At 50.3% G+C, this 22,615-nt stretch overlaps 1 protein-coding gene across 1 annotated transcript in view; it reads left to right on the plus strand.

Annotated features, from left to right (window-relative positions):
• Positions 1 to 22,615, plus strand: part of EXOSC7 (exosome component 7) — a 33,384-nt gene that overhangs the window by 1,561 nt on the left and 9,208 nt on the right. Inside the window, exons 2-5 of the mRNA XM_032867823.1 lie at positions 8,468 to 8,569; positions 8,883 to 8,977; positions 17,566 to 17,731; positions 20,423 to 20,493. Of these exons, the coding sequence (XP_032723714.1) occupies positions 8,468 to 8,569; positions 8,883 to 8,977; positions 17,566 to 17,731; positions 20,423 to 20,493 (434 nt within the window). The remainder of the gene's footprint in view (positions 1 to 8,467; positions 8,570 to 8,882; positions 8,978 to 17,565; positions 17,732 to 20,422; positions 20,494 to 22,615) is intronic.

Raw genomic sequence — 22,615 nt, forward strand, 5'->3', positions numbered from 1 at the left:
GGCTCAGTCACTCCTTTCTCATGGATCTTCGAGGTAGTGATCTGTCATTTGGTCCCTTTAAAACCTAGCCAGTGTCCAGCGATTAGTGGGTACTCAGTGAGATTGTTTGAGTAAGGCAGGTCTTAAAAGGGAGGTCAGTTGGGCACTCTTTTTATTTTTATTTATTTTATTTTTTTAAAGATTTTATTTATTTATTTGACAGACAGAGATCACAAGTAGGCAGAGAGGCAGGCAGAGAGAGAGGAGGAAGCAGGCACCCTGCGAAGCAGAGAGTCTGATGCGGGGCTCGATCCCGGGACCCCAAGATCACGACCCGAGCCGAAGGCAGAGTCTTAACCCACTGAGCCACCCAGGCGCCCCTCTTTTTATTTTTAAAGTTAAATCTCTATCTAATCCGTACCATGAACCTAATATTAGGGCCACAGTTGTTGGTAAATGCTCTGCTCTGTGTATCATGGAGCCATGCAGAGTACCTGACTTTTTTTTTTTTTTTTAAGATTTTATTTATTTATCTGACAGAGAAAGAGAGAGAGCACAAGCATAGGAGCAGCAGGCAGAGAGAGGAGAAGCAGGCTTCCCACAGAGCAGGGAGCCTGATGCGGGACTCTTTCCCAGGACCCTGGGATCATGGCATGAGCCCAAGGCAGACACTTAACCAACTGAGCTACCCAGGAAACCCCAGAGTAACTGACTTTAAAGAAATCTCTTTGTAAGGACTATTAGTGTTGGCTACAAATTTGCTATATTTATGGAGGAGGGAAATAGCATTGACACCATCTGAATAAAGGTCAGAAGGCAGGTGATTAAGCTTCCCATGGGGTTTCCACTGACTCAGTTCTAAAATCACCTCAACTTTTGTTTTGTTGGTCTTTGAGTGCTGGCAGTGCACCTTATACGGTACCTCCCAGAAATTCTGTTATTTCTTGTGTCTGTAGACCTACTTGTGTTTTTGCTTGTTTTACTTTTCACCTTTGTGCAGTATGGTCAGTTTTAGCATCTGTCATCCCTTTCCTTTCAGCCTTTGGTTCCTTTACTATTTCAGGGATATTTCGTCTTGGTTTGGTGGTCGTTAGAAGCAGTTGAAATTATTATTATTTTTTAAAAATTTTATTTATTTGCCAGGGAGAGAGCAAGAGAGAGAGTGCGCGTGCACAAGCAGGGGGAGCGGCAGGCAGAAGGAGAAGCAGGCTCTCTGCTGAGCAAGGAGCCTGATGTGGGACTTGTAAGGCAGGTCTTAAAAGGGATCATGACCTGAGCCAAAGGCAGACACTTAACCAATTGAGCCACAGAGGTGACCCGGAAGCAGTTGAAATTAACCTCACAATGTATGTTGAGGACTCAGTTGCCAGTAATGGTAACCAACAAACTCACTCAAGCACAAAAAATATGCTTTAGAAGGTTGTGAGTGTTATTCTAGGGATTCAGGGTCATCTTCAGGCTCTCCCTTGCTCATCTCTGCTGCTTTTTATGCCTCTGCTTTTTCTTACCTCTCTTCAGACTGGCCTGCGGTTTCTCAGGCCACGTGGTAGGAGGAATGTGGTTACCTCTCAGCTCCTGGGATTATGGTTCCTCTGTATATAAGAAGCCATCCCTTCTAGTTCAGTTCCAACATCATCAGGAGAAAAATGTCTTTGCTTCAGCTTGGGTCAGATGAAAGGACGGACAGAATCATTAGGCTCAAAAATGGCCACTGGGAGCATGGGGCACACTTGAGAGAAAGCATTTTGTCAGCAAGGAGGATGAATCATATTAGGTTCTGGCAGAATATGGAATCCCATTCAGATAATTCAGGAGACTTGTATGATGCCACTATTTATAGTGGTGTGGGTGGATTTCAGGTAATTGACAAGAGATACTGAGGAGCCCAGAGATGAGCAATGGCAGGGAGGAGCTGTAATCCCTAGGCTGAAGGGTTGAGGGAGGCAGTTGTGTTACTAGATGCCAGTGATAGCTACAACTGTGGAGGAAGAGCTGCTCAACAGACACCGTAGGCTTGGCCAGATGAAAGCGCTGTCAGAAATGTGGCCCCGGTTCAGGGTGGTAGGGAGGGGGGACGGGAAGCATTGTCTCATCTCCTTTTGGACCTTTCATTGGCTAGACCCAACCACAAGACAGTGAAGGGAGTACAGGTGATGTAGTTGAGAAGGAGATAACCTGGTGCACAGATGAGGCCAGAGAAGGATGGAGAATGGATCCAAGGGAGCAGATCAAAGGGATCCGTGGACAGGATCAATGGAAAGGTTGATCCATCAGTATTCTTAGTATATGATTGGATTGGTTTCTGTTAGGTTCCCTGTCACCCTTTGAAGGCTGAGGTGTCCCACCCTGGTTAGGCACATACTATAATTTTTATGTCATTGAATCTTTGAAACTGGCTTGAAGGTGAGTATTATTATCTCTATATTACAGATGAAGAACTGAGTTCAGACAGGGTCCATGGTCACACAGAGAGTACGTGGTGGAGCGGGGACAGAAATCCAGATCTGTGTGATCACAAGAGCCCGTACCTGACTTTCATGGTGCTTTCCTACTGCAGTGAAAGCCTTGTCGTCTGGTCCTTAAATAGGGTTCCCAAAGCAAGGGCCAGAGAGAATCCCTGTTTCTACTTCTCTTTCTTTCTTTTTCCATCTGGAAGCATGTGAGCAACAGGAAGGAAGAGGGGACGTTCTGGACACTGTCCCCTCCCACACTCCATTTTTCTAGACTTTAAACAGTTCGTGGTATATACTGTATTGTTATCTTTCCAAGTAGTATCTTTCCCGCTTTTTTTTTTTTTTAAAGATTCTATTTATTTATTTGACATACAGAGATCACAAGTAGACAGAGAGGCAGGCAGAGAGAGAGAGAGAGGAGGAAGCAGGCTCCTTGCCGAGCAGAGAGCCTGATGCGGGACTCGATCCCAGAACCCTGAGATCATGACCTGAGCCGAAGGCAGAGGCTTTAACCCCTGAGCCACCCAGGCGCCCCATATCTTTCCCACTTTCGTTAAGTTCCTTTAGAACTGTATTTGCCTTTCTTTGTACAGCTTTTGTTTTACCGACTCGTATCTCAAACTGTTTTTTTCTCTATTTACAATACTCAGGGAATGTGGGGGGCAGATTTTAGAATTTACAGAATCTAGGGTTTACCCTCTTTCGGGTTTGAGCAACTGGCTAGGTGTGCGTTTTCTTCCTGAGGAGACACAGCTGACCTCCGTCTCAGCCTGGTGATTCTGAAGTCTTGAAGTACCTTTCATTCACCTGCAAAGTGCAGATTCCTAGGCTTTGCCCAGACCTTCTGAATCTCTACCTTTGGTCTTGGAGCCTGGGAATGGACGTGTTCATAAAGTGTCAGGAGATTTTGATGCCACCAGCAGACATTGGCCTACAGGTGGACCACTGGCCTGGTCCAGCTGAGAGTCCGCTGCTGAGTCCCTGCTCCTGCCAGCCTGAGGTCGTGTGGTCTCCTACTGGGTTAGCAGGAGGACCTGGGAGCCCGACCAAGTGGAGCCCTTTTACCAGCCGCGCCATTCACAGTGAGAGCGATTTTACCTGAGTTTCTGAGCCAGCTCCCTCTGGTAAAATGAGACTGTATCCATCGTGGGGGGTGGGTGGGAAGAATGGGCTTGTGAGAAATGCTGAGATGGGGAAATACAGCGCGCCTGGCAGGTGGTCAACGCCGAAGAGATGTTGGGTTTTTTTCAAGTTTGTTTTTTCCGTCAGAAGTGTGGCTTTGTGCTGAACTGTGCACGCTGTGTTCCCAGCCTTCACAGTGACCCCGCCAGCGGTTCAGCCTGTGGCAATTGAGGGCTAGAGATTATTAAATCATCTCCAGAAAAAGCAGATTTGTGGCAAGGGCTAGAAAGTCCCAAGGCAGCTCCACCATGGACCACGTGGTCTGTGTGACTCTCCGCTCGTCTTTATGTCAGTGGTGACACCTCCACTCCGCTCTCCTGGAGTGTATCTCTTCTCTGCAGCACTTGCTGTCCAGCTTCCCTTCATCTTGGCAAAAAAAATCTGTCACCGCCTCCCCGTCCCCCACCCTGGCCTTTCTTTCACGTGGTCGCTCTGGCCACCCTCCGTACCTGACCTGTCAGTTCCTCTTGAACTCCCTTCTTCTCAAGTATTTCCCGGGTCAGAGATCAGATTCCAAGGAGAGAGTCAGTTTCATGCTGGAGGAGCAGGTTGCTCTCCGGATTGTATGTGGGGTCAAACACCCACACCACTGGCTCTGGCTGTTGGACGTGGACCGTGGCTCAGTCGTGTGGCCTCAGTGGAGCCAGAGGCAGGGTAGGCTTCCCACAGGCCTGCTTCTTGATGCTGTGGCCGTGACCTGGACATGACACTGGCCTTCAAAGCTTCAGACCAGGCCCTAGCGATGGATGAGCCCCACCAAGAGGCATTCCTCTCTGGACTTCGTCAAAGCCATCTTACGGAATTTTTCCTGGCAGTCGAAGGGAGGTGTAGCTCAGCTGATGATTTCCATTTCTTTTCTGTGGCTCTAGTTTTCATTGTAAGCATCGTTGGCAGAACAGCACAAAAAAGGGGGAACAGGGCCGACATTGGGGTCCTTAGCTGTAAAGCGGAATAGTCAGTTTCACCTGTTCAACCCGGCCACGCAAAGCTGGAGCCAACCCCCAGGACTCTTGATTCCGAGTCCCGTGCCCTTCCCATTTGTGGTACAAAAAGCCTGCACCCAGGCACTCTGTGAAGTGAACAGAGTCACGTCCTCGAATTGCAGACTACTCAGTACACTCGGAAGGTGAACGACGACTGACATCTGGTTTTGCCTGCTGTGACTTGGGCCATGGCCTGCAGAGCCGGATCTGATGTGGTCCTTCTCCTAAGTGGGGTTGCATTCTAGTAGAAGTGTTCTAGTCTCCGTTCTGTAGCAGGTCCGAGGTGTTGGACAGGTCAGAACAAGGTAATGGGGGGTTAACCTCACTGCCAAGGCCACAGTCTAAATTCTCCCAAGCATGTTAGGTTAGTAGAGCCGACCTGTCAGCTTCCTTTAACAAGTGATAGGACTGGGTTACTTGGGGCTGAGACAAGTGTTTCTGGGTGGAGTCCCCTGTCCTTCCACTCTGCTGTGGACAGCGAAACAGGTGCCTCAGTGACCTTCCTCATGCATAAGCTCCCTGCAGGCTTGTTTTCGAAGATTCAGTGAGCTGATAGCGGATAGGTGGGAAGCGGGAGAAGGGAACTGTGCAGGAGGCACTTGTGTGTGCTACAGTGTGCTGAGGGTCCCCTAAATGATTCCTGGCTTTTGGATTCTTCTCTCACTCTGTAAGGTTGGGGTGATTCCTGCTTTCCAGATGAAGAGACGGACTCCAAGCTGTTGAGGAGTTAACTTGCGCAAGGTCACAAAGCTGGTGTGTGACAGGAGAGATTTAAATACAGGTTGAGGGGCGTGTGGGTGGCTCTGTCGGTTGAGGATCCAACACTCGGTTTTGGCTCAGGTCGTGATCTCAGGGTCATGGGAGGGAGCCCCACGTCGGGCTCCACGCTCAGTGGGGAGTCTGCTTGGGATTCTCTCTTTCTTTTCCTCTGTCCCTCTCCCCAGAATGCTCTTTTTCTCTCTCTCTCTCTCTCTGACGCAAATAAATACATAAATCTTTAAATATATATATATAGTACATAAAATATATATATAAATAATATATTAAATATATTTATATGTGTGTGTATGTCTATACACACACATATATATATGGGTTGGAGAGGACTCCACCACACCACACCACACCACACCCAGTCGGCAGAGATGTTGTGACTGGGTAGGAAACAACTGGAAAGTCACCGGGAGCTGTCCCAGCCCCCTCTGCGGAGAAGGGCAACCCTGTCCCATCACTCCATGGCGGTGTCCAGCATTTGTTGACATTTCTGTTGGGTTTTTGGATGGAGCTTTTGCTGTGGGGCAGCCCCTGTTTAAATGGTCACACATGGATTAATTCCCTTGCTTCCGGGTGCTACTGGTGAATAAACATTTTGGTAGGGAGTCTGGCTCTGAGCCAGAACAAGCAGGTTTGGGTAATTTTTAAGCCTTTTATGAGGAAAGCTGGATTAAAAAAAAAAAAAAAGTCCTGAGTGCAATGATTTGTGGACTAATTTGTTTGTTTGTTTGTTTTTGGTTTGTTTTTCTCCTATTCTCTTCAGTGCTTTTTTTCTATGAAAAAAAAAATATATACTATGTGCATCCTTGGGAAGGAAAATTTATAGCTTTTTGTTTATCTCTTACTTGTCACCTGAGCCTTTCCCAGTGAGCCTTCCCCAGGGAGCAGAGAGTGATTTTTTTAAAAAAAATTTAATTTTTTTAATAAACATATAATGTATTTTTAGCCCCAGGGGTACAGGTCTGTGAATCGCCAGGTTTACATACTTCACAGCACTCACGACAGCACCCCCCTCCCCCGCAATGTCCATAACCCCACCACCCTCTCCCGACCCCCCTCCCCCCAGCAACCCTCAGTTTGTTATTCGAGATTAAGAGTGCAGAGAGTGATTTAAAGGCTGGAAAGGCAGTACCTGGTGAGGCCCGGTTTTCCATCCTGGAACAGGGGTGTTGTCACTACAAAGGGTGGTGACTAGATCTTTCCAGAAAAGTGATATTTTAAAGCCATAGTTGGAAGTCCTGTCACCTGTGGCCTCCCTGTGTTCAGAGTTGTTTTCTCCATTGTTGTGGCCAACTGGTAGAGCCAGCAGTTCACCCTTCGAGGGAGGCTGTCTCCTGTTGCCCAGTGGAGAGATCCTCCAGAATGCAGAGGACCATGTGGAATTGTGGGTTAAGAGCTCTGGCTTGGAGTTCAAGTGCTTCTTACTGGCCATGTGACCTGGGGCCAGACATTTAGCATCTTTCCTCCTCTTTCCTTATCTGTAAAAGGGATGAAAAAAGCTATCTTACAGGGTTATTGTGAGAGTGAAATGTGTCAGCTGTGTAGCATTCCTATCGCGTTATCCCAAATATAGTAAACGCCCATTAGAGAATAGCTCCTATTAGTTTTTGCAAGTAATTGTGGCTGTTTTAATTTATGGATCTGTAGAATTAGAGAAGTACGTTTGAGGCCTTCTGAGTCAATGTCCATCTTTTAACAAAGGAGATGCTAGTCTCAAGCATCTTGTCCTAGATCAGGCAGCTAGTTAAGCTTCCGGGTGGGCACTCTAAGGCTGGAGACGAAAAGAACGGTACTCCGCGTAAATTCGGTTCTCAGGATTTAACAAATACATAAATACGTTGCAGACAATGAGAGCCAGGTTTCTCACTTTCTGAGAAAGAAGTTACCAATAAGACAAGGAGGAAGGTTAGAACCAACTCTCCGCGTGCACACGTGGCCTTTCGACAGTTACGTGGACAGACTCAGAAATAAGCTCAGCTGTGGGTTAGCATACGCAGATGTCATCTAGCTCGGTCTGCGGGGAAGTTCTGGAAGCAGTGGGTCCCTGGCAGCAGTGAACTTACTGAGCAGCCAGATCCTGGTTTCTGAGTGAAAGGAACCAGGACCTCTTGGAGAAAGGGCTGATCCCAGGGCCGGGGCAGGGAGAATACCAGAGTCTGGAACATCCTGTCTTGTCAGAGGTAAAGATGTGCTCGGAAACGATTTCAGGCATGTTGAAAGAATGCAGGAACCAACCCAGAGGAACCCCCAGTGGCCAAATCGGGAACACTTGGAGCAACGGCATAAGTAAGGACAGTATTGGGTTACAGCCGCAGCCTAGAGCAGATGTCCGTGAGTTACGCTGATGGACGTAGATCGCGGAAGAAGTAAATACTCGGAGATAAGGGGTAGGCAGTACGCAGACCACTCTGAAGGTCATCTTCTGTAGCAGGGGTTGGCACACTTTTCCTATAAAGGGCTGGATAGTGAAGATTTGGGGCTCGCAGGTTAGAAGATGTGCGTCACGACCGCTCAGCTCTGCCATCGTAGCGTGAAAGCAGGCGTGGTGTGTTCCAGTACAGTGTTTCACAGAAGCAGGTGGCCCTCGGGCCGAAGCGTGCTGTCCCTGTTCTCGGCAATGCCTGCTTTAGAAGAGAAGCACTGGATGTCTTTGGCTGTCCACGGCGTAGATCTTGCTAAGTTTGGGGGAGCACAGCTGGGGCAGATGTAACTCTGACAACATAGACTTCCTGATGCCGTTTGGGAATCGCCAGCTTATTTTGTCTCTCATGCTGATTTTGTCTGTTCCGTGTGTCTGTTCGGGGTCGTGAGATGTAGTATGGACTTTGCCCTCGTTTGGGCCTGGATGGAAACCCAGCTTTGCTCTCCCCAGTCGTGGGACCTCAGATACATGGCTTTACTTCTCTGAGTCTTCATTCCCTCATGTGGAAAATACTAATATTGTTCCTCGCTACAAGGACAGAATTCTGGGTGATTTGCTAAGAGCGGGGCGATGCTGTGTTGCCTAGTTCTCCTGGGGGAGATGGCGTGCATGATTTTAGATGTCTGTTGGTGGTTGGGTTGTGGTTGTATTAGGGTTATGGTTATTGCCCTTAGGAGGACCTCCGTGTGGATGGCCGTGGCTGTGAGGACTACCGATGTGTTGAAGTAGAAACCGACGTGGTGTCTAACACCAGTGGGTCTGCCAGGGTCAAGCTGGTGAGTACCCTGTGGCCACAGGCCATGCCCCGGGGGAGGACAGGCAGGCCCTAGGGAGCCAGCTGCGGGCCCCTCTGGGCTTCGGGAGTGCATATTTTTCCGGGGAATCCAAGACCGAAGCCAGACTCTGGGAGGGCATCTGTACAGATCTGAAGGACCCCTTACCTCTTCAAAGGGCCACTTCCCAGGTTGCTTTGCAGTGCTCCTAAAAGAGTCCCCCAGGGGCCTAGTCTGGGAGAGGAGGTTGGCGGTTTGGTATCTGGCTACCTGCCCTGAGTGAGGACCCTTGTCCCCTTCTTGCATGTGTCTACAGGGTCACACAGACATCTTGGTGGGAGTGAAAGCAGAAATGGGGACACCGAAGCTAGAGAAACCAAATGAAGGTTACTTGGAGTTCTTCGTTGACTGGTCAGTACTTTGCATTTTTAAAAAAAAATTTTATTTATTTATTTGAGAGAGAGAGACAGAGCATAAACAGAGGGAGCTGCAGGCAGAGGGAGAAGCAAGCTCCCTGCTGAGCAAGGAACCTGACAAGGAACTTGATCCCAGGACCCTGGGATCATGACCTGAACCAAAGGCAGACACTCAGCCAACCGAGCCACCCAGGCATCCCACATTTTTTTTTTTTTAAAGTAGGCTTCATACTGGGTGTGGAGCTCAATGTGGGGCTTGAACTCATGACCCCAAGATCAAGACCTGGATGAGTCCAAAAGTCGGACACCTAAGCCACCCAGGCATCCTTATGCATATGTTTGGAAAGAAAAACGATGTATATTTTTAAAAAGATACATTTATTTATTTGAGAGAGAGAGAGCACATTGTGTGCATGAGCTAGGCAGGAGGGGCAGAGGGAGAGGGAGAAAAAAAATCCTTGAGCAGACTCCCTGCTGAGCGTGGAGCCGGAATCAGGGCTTCATCCCACAACACCAAGAACCGTGACCTGAGCTGAAATCAAGAGTCAGGCACTTAGCCAACTGAGCCTCCCACGCTCCCTAAAGGAAAAAACGATTTAAAAGAAAATTCAGAGGGGCGCCTGGGTGGCTCAGTGGGTTAAAGCCTCTGCCTTCGGCTCAGGTCATGATCCCAGGGTCCTGGGATCGAGCCCCGCATCAGGCTCTCTGCTTGGCGGGGAGCCTGCTTCCTCCAATCTCTCTCTCTGCCTACTTGTGATTTCTGTCTGTCAAATAAATAAATAAAAATCTTTAAAAAAAAAAGGAAAGAAAATTCAGAGACGAGACCTCTGGTTTCCTGTTGAACCTACTTTTATTTTGTATTCCGTCTTCATTCCTGCAGCCCGCAGGTATTTCCAGCATTCCTCCTGGGTGCCGGACGCTGGGATATGTGGAAGAAGGCCTTGGCTTGAGTCCTGCCCTTGTCCTAGTCACCCGGTCTGTGCTGGGCCTCATTGTCCCCGTCCAAGAAAGGAGGGCAGTGCCCGGCAGCCCGGCACATGGTGGTTCTGAGAGTCAAATGAAATGGTGGGTTTTGTGATGCTTTGAAAAATATCAAACATAGATGGTAAGGGTCATTTGGTCTCAGATGCCCTGTTTCTCTTCCTGCTCTAGTTTTGCAGAAAACATTTCATGACTTGCTTGGCAGAGAAAGGAGGAGGGCCGGCCAAACAGCCTGATGGAGGGAGTGGCAGCGAGGCAGGCAGTGTGCGCACTGGGAAGAGCCAGGACTCTATACTTTCTGCAGCCAGCCAGACTCTTCTGGCCAGCTGTGTGACCTCAGGCTAGTTACTCAGTCTCTCTGTGCCTGAATTTCTTTATCTAAAAAATAGGAATAATGATATTATTGCAATGATGAAGAAAGGAAATTAGGAAGACAAAGTGGGCACCACCGCAATGATTAGCTCCCAGCGGGCTTTCGGGAAGTGTTCCCAGCCCCCTCCTCCCCCCATCTATTGCCTCCCCTTTCTTGGGCTTGGGGCCCAGTCCCATCTTCCGTCTGTAACTTCGCTTCTAATTGGGTGGTGACAGCAGGCTTTCTTGAGTTGGTAAAGATCTCTGTTAGCTCATGCTAGGTGCCGGTATAAAATAGCGATTCTGTATTAGAGTCCCCAAGACCACCCCCATATTTGGAGATTAGTTGGAAGGGCCCACAGGACCCAGCATAGAGTTGAACTCATGGCTGAGATTTATCATAGCAACGGAAACACAGCAACATGTGTGTGATGATTCTGCCCAAGAAAGCCCATTAGAGACTCGGCACCCAAGATTTTTATTGGGGCCGGTCACATGGGCACCCTCTGCTTAACACGTACCAAAATTACAGACTCCTAGAAGGAAAGCACATATTCACCTTATCACATTATTTGCACAAATAGTCCAGGCACAGTGGACCACAGTTCACTGTTGACTGGGAAAGGTCTTCTTGTCAAGTTCCCAGATGGCAAATGAGGGCCCACCTTGCAAGCAGGCGCTTCTAAAGATGGCAGCCCTGGGCCTGCTGTGCGCACCTTTTCGGCATAGATGCTGACCCCCCATTTATATAATGAGTTCGAGTCTTCTGGTCTTCTTTCACACTCAAAGGTTGGTCCTTGGGTGGCTGAGTTGGTTGAGTGTCTACTCTTGATTTCAGCTCAAGTCATGATCTTAGGATCGTGGGATCAAGTGTCGAATTGGGCTCCACACTGGGCGTGGAACCTGCTTAAGATTCTCTCCCTCTCCCCCCCACAAATAAATAAATAAAATAAAATAAAAAGAAGTTGGTCCTCACAACATTGCTTTGAGAGAGACGATCAGTTTAAGAGAGGCTCAGGAATTCCCCAGGGTCGTAGAGCTGGTCGTGGCAGCTCAGGCTTCTCCCAGTCTGGGCCTTGGCTTGTTCTACTCCATGGAGCCCGCAGAAGCCAACTTTCCAGGGATGTTGTGCTCAGAGTTCTGAGAACATATCTGCAGTCAGCTTTCTGGCCAGTTTTCTTTCCAGTCCATTCCTGCACCTTGCCCTGAGCGACCCCCCACCCCCCACACCCTGAGGCATTCTCCTCCCCTTGGTTGGACCCGGCATCTCTCACCAGCCTGAGTCATCCAGTGGGACTGGCCCATCCTTTAAGTCGCAGTGACCTCGTTCAGGTCTCCAACTTACCCCTTTGCTCTTGGTGGAAGAAAATGCCTCTCCTGGCCTTGATCTGCCTGATTCAGTGCAGCAAACAGTCACTGAGGAGCAGGCACCATGTGCGAAGGACTGTAATTTGCTTTTCTTTTTCACCTCTTTATTATCTTGTACCTCCTTCATCTTCAGCCGACCGCAGACGGTCAGCCCAACCACACCAAAGGGAAGGTGTTGCCCTCGGATGCTTGGCATAGGGGACATATTTCACTGTGGCTCTGTGTCTGAACATGACTCCAGGTTAGCCTGCTGCTCTTGTCCCTTTCTTGTCCCAGCCGTACAGGGAGGGTGACTCCAGGGTGGGAGGATGCTTGGACCCACCTCTTCCCAAGATCCGGATTCTAGGAGGAGCCTCTCCCTCCTGGCCAAGCAGGGCTGCCTGCTCCTCTCCTTTCTCCCTTTGCAAGGCTCAGGAGACCCTCCACAGGCCCAGAAGCTCCAGTTCCCAGGGAGTTCTCTGGACTCTATCAAGGTGGATAATCGCAAGGTGGCACACTGTAGTGTCTTCATGTGGCTGGGTTAGTGATCAGTTTAGCAGGTGGAGTCACCGTGAGACATTTGCAAAACCTTGTGTTCCTCCAGAGAAGGGGGACGCTGATTTACCAAGCTCCGTCGGTTCGGAACCTCACCTGGGTCTTCAAAGACAACTCGTAATTGCATATATTACATCCAGCGAATAGGAATGGTTCCTGGACGTCTGTGGCTGTGCCCAGCACCAAGGGTGCCCCCACCGAGCCCTCTGCTGAGAGCCCCAGGCTCTCATCCAGTCTGCTTCAGACCGAAGCAGAGGTGTTGTTCCGGAGCTTGGGGTCAGGCGGGCTGTCAGTCTGAGCCCAGCTTGACTTGACTGATCAGCAACTTCCAGGGTTTCATTATTTAAATTTCCAGTGGTTTGAGAAGTCCCAGAAAACTACTTTTCTGCTACCTCATTCTACTTCAGTTTTGTCTACTTGGAAGAATACGTGGCACCTGAGGCAGACTTTGCCTCCCACCCCATAATTTCCCCTGTGTCTTGGGAATGCTGCCCTTTGGGGAGGGTACCCGGCTGCACTGACTCTGGCCCCATCCCCACAGAGTAGCAAAGACTTGGGGTTCCTGAGCACTGTGCCGGAGACGCCTGGCATCACTGAAACTGGGAGCACACTCGGACCTCCTGACTCCTGTCTCATGTCTTTGGTGTGTTAGCTGTAACTTGAGAACAGCCTGTTTTAAATCAGAACTTGGAAACTTTGGGAGAGGATGGTTTCTCTCTATCTGAAACCCAGAGGAGGGTAAGAATTTAGGGAGCTGGTATGTGACTCCGGGCTACCACTAGGTGGCGGTCCATCTAGTCTCTTCGAAGCTCTGACACCATGTTGATAGGGGGTATCCCGAAGCCTGGTTTAGCCTCTCGGAGAGGCTTGGGTTCTTCACTGGGGGAAGTTGAGGAGGACACTTTTCACTCATCGACATTTCAGTGTGCCTAACACCTGCTACTACCCTGTGAGATCGTAACTACTTTTCATTGTGATCACTCGTGTTCATCACTAATGTTGAGCTGGAAGCTTCAGCCCTGAATTGGCGGATGGAGCCACTTGATCTCAGCTCCTCACTGCTTAGTGCTGCTTGAAGGAGGTCACTGTTAGTGCCTGATTGGGGTGGGGGGAGGAGGACAAAGCAGACAGGCAATCTGCAAAGAAAGTAAGTTGAAGCTAGCTGTATTCTGAAGTCTCCAGAGCTGATAACTCTCCCAGAAACCTCAGTCAGGGGCTTACCATGAAAAGCTCCGAATGTGCTCCTGTCCCTGTTCCCACTCACAGGGAAGCTTCTGCAGGTTCAGGAATGAGCCCCTGGGCACACCGGGGAATGGGAGGAATTGGGGCCTGCCGCAGGGCTGGACGGGTAAGGGCCAGAGTTGGCCCTGCCCCACGGACCCACTAAATGGCTTTCTTCTGCCTGGCTGTAAGATTCCATTGATTTGCAGTCCAGATTGATCACCAGGGAATCAATGGGCCTAATGTCTGAAGTCCTGTCTCAGGTAGACATGGCCTTGATCTCACCCTACCCCAGTTAAACCAGAGACGGCCCAAGCAGGGGGAGCAGAGTAGAGGTGATGAGTCAGGAGGGGTGGAGAACTGGGAGCGGCAGCGTTCCCAGGAATTTTATTAGTTTATTGGCTTGGTAAGCAGTTTCCCCACAGCGCGGGAAGAGGGGCTAGGTCACGCTCTATGAAGGATCTGAGTTGGTTTTGGCAGTTGTAGACGCAGAAAGCACTTGGTTTTATGCCCCAAGCCCCAAGTGTATACTCGGCTACTGAAAGAACATATTGTGATACCTCGAGCAGGGCACCTCCTGGGGTTAACAGCCTGCGCACTCTCTCTCCCTTTTAACTTTGCACTTAATAGGGAAGCTTTTTATCTAGGACTCCTTTCGCCTGCATTCCTTGATTCCAGTATTAGTGGTCTAGTAATAAGTCCCAAGACCAGAGCATCCATTCATTACCTTGACTCACGTTAGGCTACACGCCAGGCGCGGCAGATGACACATTCAGTGGGAGTCCGGTGCCGCCTAGCAGGTAAGGGCCAGGCTGCCTGGGTTGGAATCTTAGCTCCCCAGTCACGAGTTGTGTGAGCTTGGACAAATTATGTAACCTTTCTGGGACTCAGTTCCATTTTCTCTAAAATGGGGTCAGAAATAGTGCCTAGCTCGTCTGCCGGGTTGTGAAAATGCAGTGAGCTGGTACGTCTGACGTACTCACAGTGGTTTCCAGTGGTTCCAAAAGAACATTCAAGTTTTCCTCGTGGTGAAATGAAACTCGAGTCGGCCCATCTGAAGTCTTGCCGGGCCCACCCGTGAGATTTTGGTTTCACTACCGCAGTTTGTTTTCAAAGCTGAGTTAAAATGCCTTTAGATGGGCTGGAAGGTTTGTCAGAGTCTCCATCACTGCCTGCGGGTCACCAGTAGCTCTTTGTTTACGGGGTTACCTGGCCAGTCCCTGTGGGCATCCTTGTCCTCTGACAGGGTCTCTGAGGGTCCTTTTCTGGGTCTGTATTACTGTCCACCTCTACCAAGAAGTGTCCTGGTTCTAGGAGCACCCCTAGTGATGAGAGGGGACCCTCTGTTCTCTACCCCAACCCTACTCTTCATCCTTTGTTAGAATATGGGTTCTCTGGCTTTTCTCAAGTCACCTGAAGTATTATTGTGTCCCCACCCCTGCCCCAACAATTTCCTTCCTTTTTTCTAGCTTCTTCCCCCGAGTCCCTCCAGGGCCCAGGCACCAGCCAGACACAGGAGCTTTCTGTGGCCTCATAAGCTTCTAAACCTTCTCCTCTGCCTGGCTACCAGCTGTGCTGAAAGAATAATGTGTTTAAAGAAAAGATGGGGGGCGCCTGGGTGGCTCAGTGGGTTAAAGCCTCTGCCTTCGGCTCCGGTCATGATCCCGGGGTCCTGGGATCGAGCCCCGCATCGGGCTCTCTGCTCAGCGGGGAGCCTGCTCCCCCCCATCTCTACCTGCCTCTGCCTACTTGCGATCTTTCTCTCTGTCAAATAAATAAATAAAATCTTTAAAAAATAAAAAAATAAAAATAAAAATGATTAAAAAAAAATTTCCCCCACTTAAAAAAAAAAAAGAAAATGGGGGATAAAAGGCTTTTAGAATAGGAAAAGTTCCCACTTTAAATTAGTTCAGTGTCAAAAAACCCCCCAGTGGGGCGTGGTTTTGTGGGTGGGTTAGTTCAGCCAGTTGGACCTGGGAAGATTTGTAAGCCATCCCTTAGGGTCAGAAAAGAACAGATGCATCAAAACCCGAGGAATTAATTCCCCCCAGGGTGTGGCCCACTGTCAGGAAAGTGCCCATTTTAAGCATAAGTGCCTCTGGCTGGATTTGTCTGCTCAGATCTGTATGGATGTGTTTTTAAACACTTACAAGATGGATTTTAATATTGATTGCTTAGTGTGTAAATTAGAAACAGCTTTTGTTTTGCTGGTTGTACAAAATTATTCAGTTGGTCCCTGGGAACTTGATTATTTCACTGTAAATGAGCTGCTTTTCATGGCTCAGTGCCTATGTCCAGCAGAAGCAGTGAGGGAACAGCGAGGCTGATGGAAGTTTCTCTTGGAGACGTTCAGCTGGGGCTCTGCTGGCTTGTAGTGGTAGGGGAAGGCTGTAGAGTCCTAGAAGCACAGTTACTATATGGTGATACACTCTCATTGTTTCAGGGGTCATTCTTCTGCCTATATTCGAATGGACTAGACAACAGGGATATTTAAATATATCTGGTGAGATTTCTTTTTTTTTTTTTTAAGATTTTATTTATTTATTTGGCAGACAGAGGTCACAAGTAGGCAGAGAGGCAGGCAGAGAGAGAGGAGGAAGCAGGTTCCTCCTCTGAGCAGAAAGCCAGATTCGGGGCTCGATCCCAGGACTCTGGGATCATGACCTGAGCTGAAGGCAGAGGCTTTAACCCACTGAGCCACCCAGGCGCCCCAGGTGAGATTTCTTTTAGCATTGCACGGATGGGGTGGGCACGGCCTTGAGCCTTCACATGGGTGTCGCTTTGCCCGGAATGCCCCCCCTGCCTGTCTGCAGCCTGACTGACTTCTGCCCACGTTCTGGTGTGAGGTTGCCTGTGACCCCCAGCACTGGTCCACATCCTCCCCGGCCCCACTCCTACTGTTTGCTTCCTATCATGAAGTTCCCCCTGACTTCGTGAGATTGCCGCCCTGGGGCCTTCATCCGCCTTGCTCAGGCTCTCCCTCCAGTGCCCAGTGGGGAGCTGGTACTTTCTAGATGGATGAGTGCATGGACTAGAAAGCTTCAGTATGTGATTTTGTAGAGACCATTGTGAAGCAGCTGGGTCTTACTTTTCTGCACCCTGTTCGATACAGTAAAATGATTCCTGGAATGTTTACTTACTGCACTGATTTTTTTTTTTTTTTAAGATTTTCTTTATTTATTGAGAGAGAGAGAGTAGGAGAGAACACAAGAGGGGAGAAGGTCAGAGGGAGAAGCAGACTCCCCATGGAGCTGGGAGCCCGATGCAGGACTTGATCCCAGGACTCCTGGATTGTGACCTGAGCCGAAGGCAGTTGTCCAACCAGCTGAGCCACCCAGGCGCCCTGATGTTTTGAGGGTTTGTTTTTATTAAGCCAGAACCCTCAGAAATTGCCCATTTAGCACTTCTGAGTGATGCTTGGGGCAGCAAATGTTGATGCCTGTTCCTTCTTCATTGAGGCCATTGGGCGTGAGGTTCAGGAGGCCAAAGTGGAAAAGTTTTTCCTCAAGAAAAAATTGCAGATCAAGTAAAAGGGACCATCTAATATTGAATCAGCCTCCAGTCTTTCTCTCTCCCTTTCCTGCTGTTCAGTACAGTGATAAGCGATGTAGTGTGACCTGCTGTCATACAGACCTGAGTCATCCCAGAAAGGTCCCTCACTGTACTTACGTTGTGGTTTCTGCTGTGAGAGTTTCATGGTGCATTCCAGGCCATGGAAACTCGGGATGGTGTCTGTGAAATGACCCCTCTGTGACCAGACTGCTTGAGTCCCCAGGCCTCCTGGCTTCCTGGGCCTGCCTGAGGGCCGTACTCCACTCTTCAGAGTTAATTATGACTGGCCAAGGTTCACTTTACTATTGTTCTCTTGTTTCTCTTTAGATAAAGATGGCTTCTGTTGGGGGTGGGGGGATGCCTGTCATGCCCCCTGATAGACAGCATGGTACCCATCTGGATCCCTGCATACACGTCTGGAGGCCAGAGGCAGGTGCCATCCTTTCTTACTGTGGCAACTTTCCTGATAGCGCTTGTCCTTCCAGCATTCCGCAGAGCAACTGGAACAAAGCCCCGTGCCTTTGCTCTTTGTTTCTGAAAAGACTCACTCAGCTTTTCTGTTACCTCTCTTTGTAGTTCAGCCAATGCTACCCCTGAATTTGAAGGTCGAGGAGGTGATGACCTTGGCACAGAGATCGCTAACACCCTCTACCGGATATTTAACAACAAGAGCAGCGTCGACCTGAAGTCCCTCTGCATCAGCCCCCGGGAGCACTGCTGGATCCTCTACGTGGACGTGCTGGTATGTGTCATGTGGTGTACTGGCCGCACTGTCTGCATCTGCTGGAGACCAGTCGGCCTGCTTTCCTGCCGGTGCTGTTTCCCTCTTTAAGTGGCTGCTTCAACTTCCAGGGTGAGACTACATGGAAAAAGCATGATGTCCTGTAATAAGTTTTTTATGTTAAATACAACGCATGTGTCATAGCATGCAGAGAGTATCGTCCTACAGGAAAAGTCACACAACAGTCCTATCATGGTAGCACCTAAAATTAACCACTGGCCTGTTGGGGAAGTAGACACAAAACCAGAGATGCTCTGGAGGTGGCATCCCATGGAGGTGATGGGCAGAAGCTGGTCAAGTTGGCGCATCTGCATGGGATGAGGATGAGCTTGCTTTAAAAAAAAAAAAAAAAGATTTATTGATATATTTGAGAGAGAGCGAGCACACAGGGAGATGGAGGGTCAGAGGGAGAGAGAAACTCAAGCATGCCCCTTGCTTAGCCTGGGGCCCAGTGCGGGGCCCGATCTCACGACCCTGAGATCATGACCTGAGCCGAAACCAGGAGTTGGGTGCCACCCAGGCACCTGGAGGATGAGCTCTTTATATACATTTCCTTGTAGGCCCTATGGCTCTGGCAAGCAGACACTGCTGTCTTCCCCATTTACAGGTGAAGTAAGGCTCGGAGAGGTGCAGCAGCCAGCCCCAGAGTCAGCTTGTGAGGAGTGGGGTTGGGCCTCGACATTGCCTCTCTTTAATGCTGGCACCTGCTCTTGACCTCACTAAGCCATTGGGTGTCCGTGTCGCACCCGCTGTCCCCTGCCTCCTGGGCGTCCCACTGTGTGTCGCAGAAAGATTCTTACTAAGCTGCACCTGCTTGGCCACAAGAGAGGAGGCTAGGGTCTTTGAGCCCCTGTTACATGTCAGGAATGGTAAGGGTGTGATCTCATGTCATCCTACAGAGAAGAAGGGCTTTGCTGTACCGAGGGGGATCCTGGCGCTCAGAGGACAAGGCCAGCAAGCGGCAGAGGAGAGCGTCAGACCCGCACTGCTTGACCTGGGTTACCCCATGGTGTGGCGCACAGAGAGGAGCCTGAGCAGGCGGCCCTGAGGCCTGGAGTGGGCTTATCCTCTGCACCCCAGGGAGGAGGGCAGGCAGGCTGGTACCTGCCCTTCGGGGGGACCCCCGGGCCGATCAAGTTTAGCATTCTGCCCTCTTGATTTCCTCTCTTGCTGATGAGCCAGAGTTTGTGGCAGGCCACTGTGACACGAGCGGGAGGGCTTCTATGTCCCCAGCTGCCAAGGAGGCTGGGGGGGCAGTGATGTGCTCCCTAGGGTCCCTTCCAGCAGGGAGACCCCACAGCCACTAGAGTGGATGTCAACATTTCCCTAGCACCTTCTTGGCATGAGGCAGGCACAGGGATATCGGAGTGGGAGACGGTGGTCTTCAGCCCTGGCTGCTCGTCAGGACCGCCTGGGGTCTGGAGTGGAACGCACACGCCAGTGTGTCACCCTGCACTTCGCTGAGCTCCCCAGGTGCTTGTGACGCACATCCAGGCTCAGAGCGCGCAGCTGTCGGCAGTACAGAGGGACCTGCAGCACACATGCTCGGTCTGCGAGGCCGGCCTCGGGGAGACCAAGGCGCGGAGCAGTGTTCTCTAGAAGCACTTAGCTCACGCTTATTATGTGCTGGACACGCTTCTGAGGGCTCTCCAAACATGAGCTCATTGAGCCTGTGGAACAGCTCTGTGGGACCTTTGGGACTTTCACCCTCCTTGAGGCCCGGAGATGTGAAGTGGCCCCTGGCTGAGTGGCAGAGACAGGAGTCCTAGCCGATGGTCTGACTCAGGAGTCCCTCTGGAGCTCTTCACTGGGCGGCGGTCTGTGTCTGAGCCACGAGGGGGAAGAGCTAGTCCTCTGCTGGCACAGAGCCGGGCGCTGACAACGGTAGGGTGGAGGGGGTTCAGGAAGTAGTAATCCTGCCATGCTGCGGGCAGGCCGGCGTCCACCCTGGAGGTGGAGGTCCGATGAGTAGGTACAGACTCACCTCCCCTTCCTTTCTTGGGGCCTCATGCCAAGGCATCACTGAAATGAGGACAGAAGGATGTGTTGCCTTCCACTGAATACTGTGCTCTGACCTTCCCGGCGGAGTGAGCACACAAAAGCGTGGTTGATGCTCTTGGGCAGGAACTTAGTCTTTGGGGCACCGAATGTGCAGTGTGGTGTGTTTGTCCCGTGTTCGGGCAGCAGCTGTACGATGGTGATTACATACAGGAGGCTACCACGCTGCTAACTGTGAACCTGGAGGTGGCTGCTGCATCAGTGGCCACCATAATTTACCTGTTTGGAGGCCGGGTTTATGTGGGCACACTGGGGATAATACAAAGGTGATCATTTCCTCCTTGAGTGCAGACCCAGCTGGCTGGGGGGCCATTAGAGGAGACCCGCCACAAGCCGGACCCAAGTGGTGGCCCCACAGTTGGGGCCAGCAGTGACCTCACCTGTGGGGTGCAGGCCGGCATGGTCGCCGAGGAGCCTCTGGCAATGAGGGTGAATGTGCCCGGCGTCCGCCAGGAGAACATCCACACGTTCTTCTCTTTATCTTGTGAACAGGGAGCGCTTTGTGGGAACCAGTGTCCTTTAACTGGTATGGTACTTAGAGCAAGAAATGATGTTTGCTTCCCCCCCCCTCCCCCCGCTCCCTGTCTCCCGTAGCTGCTGGAATGTGACGGGAATCTGTTCGACACCATCTGCATTGCTGTGAAGGCTGCTCTCTTCAACACAAGGTGAGTCTTCCTGGAAACAGCCCCAAGGGCCTGTGCAGAGCCCGAGCAGACACTGGCGATGAGCCACTCAGGACGTTTCTACCAAAGCTGACAGGGGAAGGTGACCAAGGGCCTTTAGCATTAAACATGGTGGCACTTCATGACAAGCTCCAGATTTCACAAGGTAAAACTCAATATATATGTATATTTCCGTATTTGTTCTTTATGCTGTTATTTTCATAAGTAAGCACGTCCCATGTAGAAAAATACTAGAAAACCACAAAGAAGCGAAAAGAGTGGAAAACAACCACAGGTCAACTGTCCAAATGCCGTAACTGGATAAAACTGTTCGGGAGCCTGGGTTTGGCCTGTCATGTGCTCTGCTCTGTCCCCAGCACCACGAGCAATGCGCACACAGATTCCTTGACTGGACCCAGGAATGGTCTAAAAGCAGGGCGGCAGCCTGCCCTGGGGTTCAAGAGCAAGAAGTGGTTCTGCCATCGTGGATCAGCTTCCCAGCCAGCTGTGCAGCAAGGGACACAGCACCAAGCCCTCCTAGAGCTGCCACTTCCTCTGAATGATCACACAGCTTTCTCCCCCGCCGTTGCCAGGTTCTTGCAGGAAGGTTTGTGGCATTTGAAAACAAACACGTGGGCAGGGATGTTCATGCCGTGAGAACTTCCATTAAGGGACTGGGGGATCCTGGAGCAGAGAACATGAGGGTTAGAGACTTCTAGGGATATAGGCTAAGGAATTACCTGGATAAATGAGCAAGGGTGTTATTTTAGGATGTTCATTGCAGCTTCTTAGTAATGGTGAGACGCCAGGAACAACCTGAGCGTCCCAGTGCAGGGGGTGGCCGTCGGCTCAGCGGCCTGTGGAGAGGTTTGTTAACACAGAAAACCAGGCACTAAACACAGTTCTCTCATCTCGCTTGTTTTGTTGTATTTTACGTTTGGTAACTCTTACATTGTGACTATGTCTGGGGAGAGAGAGAGAGGTGTATACCCTAAAATGGGCATTGTGATGATATTCCAGTGCTCCTCTTATCAGCAGCCCAACATTTGTCTGTGTTTTAGAGGTTTTCTATGGTGAATTTAGACTCCCTGTGTAATTCAGAAGAAAACAGAAGGCTAAATAAATTTCAGTTAGCCATTGCAGGATGGAATATTTGCTGACATCGAAAGCTGTAGAGTGTTCCAGCCCGAGCTGTGCCATTAGGCTCCTGGCTGCGATCAGGCAAGAGGTCAAGAGGACCCTGGCCCTCGTGGCCACAGAGGGGTCCGAGGACCACGGCCATTGTAGCAGCCTGTGCTGGGGCTCTCTTGGAGAAGAAAGAAAGTCGCCATCTGTTGTACCTTGAGCTTCAGAAATAACTACCCATCTGCCAGCTGGTTTCCATGGGCACCAGGGCAAAAAGAGAGAGTAGACCCAGACGAGGCTGTTCGGCTGTGGGGGAAGTGTTGGGCAAACTGTACATCGGGATGGTGAAACCCAGCTGCTCAGATTGGCGAGGATACCTTTCGTGGCCATAGCCCTAAGTCTTGTCCCCTAGAACAGAGAACAGCCCAGTGGGTAGCAAGGAATGTGGACTGTGTCAGGCATCAGGTCCCCGGTACATGGAAAAACCTTTTGTAGAGTCCACATCCTTTAGAAAGAGAGAGGCCATTCTCTAGCCCTTCAGCTCACCCAGCTTGTGACCTAAGTGTAGGGAAGATACGTGTGCGTGCGCGCACGATGTGTGTTTGCACAGGCTCATTTAACATACCAGTCAGGCTTCAAACTGGTTACCTGACTTGCTCAAATAAGATGTTACTTAATACATCTTGGGGAAAAAAAAATACTTACATCTTGGGTGCCCCGACATGGAGGCTTTGAGCAGACCCCAGCAGGACCCCTTGGTTCCTGCCGACATTTTCCTCGCTGCAGCTCATCTGCTGTGGGTGTGTGGCCTTGTGTCAGGATGGCCTGCTGGGATGGAATCATAGAGGGCTTTTGTTACAACGGGGCAGAGCACCAACGCGGTTTCCGTCATGTAGCTGAATGGACCACCTCTTCCTTCCTGGCTCCTCCACCCCGGATGGGAATGGATGGACCCTATGGGTTAAATGTGTTTCCCCGCACCCAGCTCAAGAAACAATGT

Source organism: Lontra canadensis, unplaced genomic scaffold, assembly GCF_010015895.1.
Source record: "Lontra canadensis isolate GAN:19392208 unplaced genomic scaffold, GSC_riverotter_1.0 scaffold35, whole genome shotgun sequence".
NCBI classification, from domain to species: Eukaryota; Metazoa; Chordata; class Mammalia; order Carnivora; family Mustelidae; genus Lontra; species Lontra canadensis.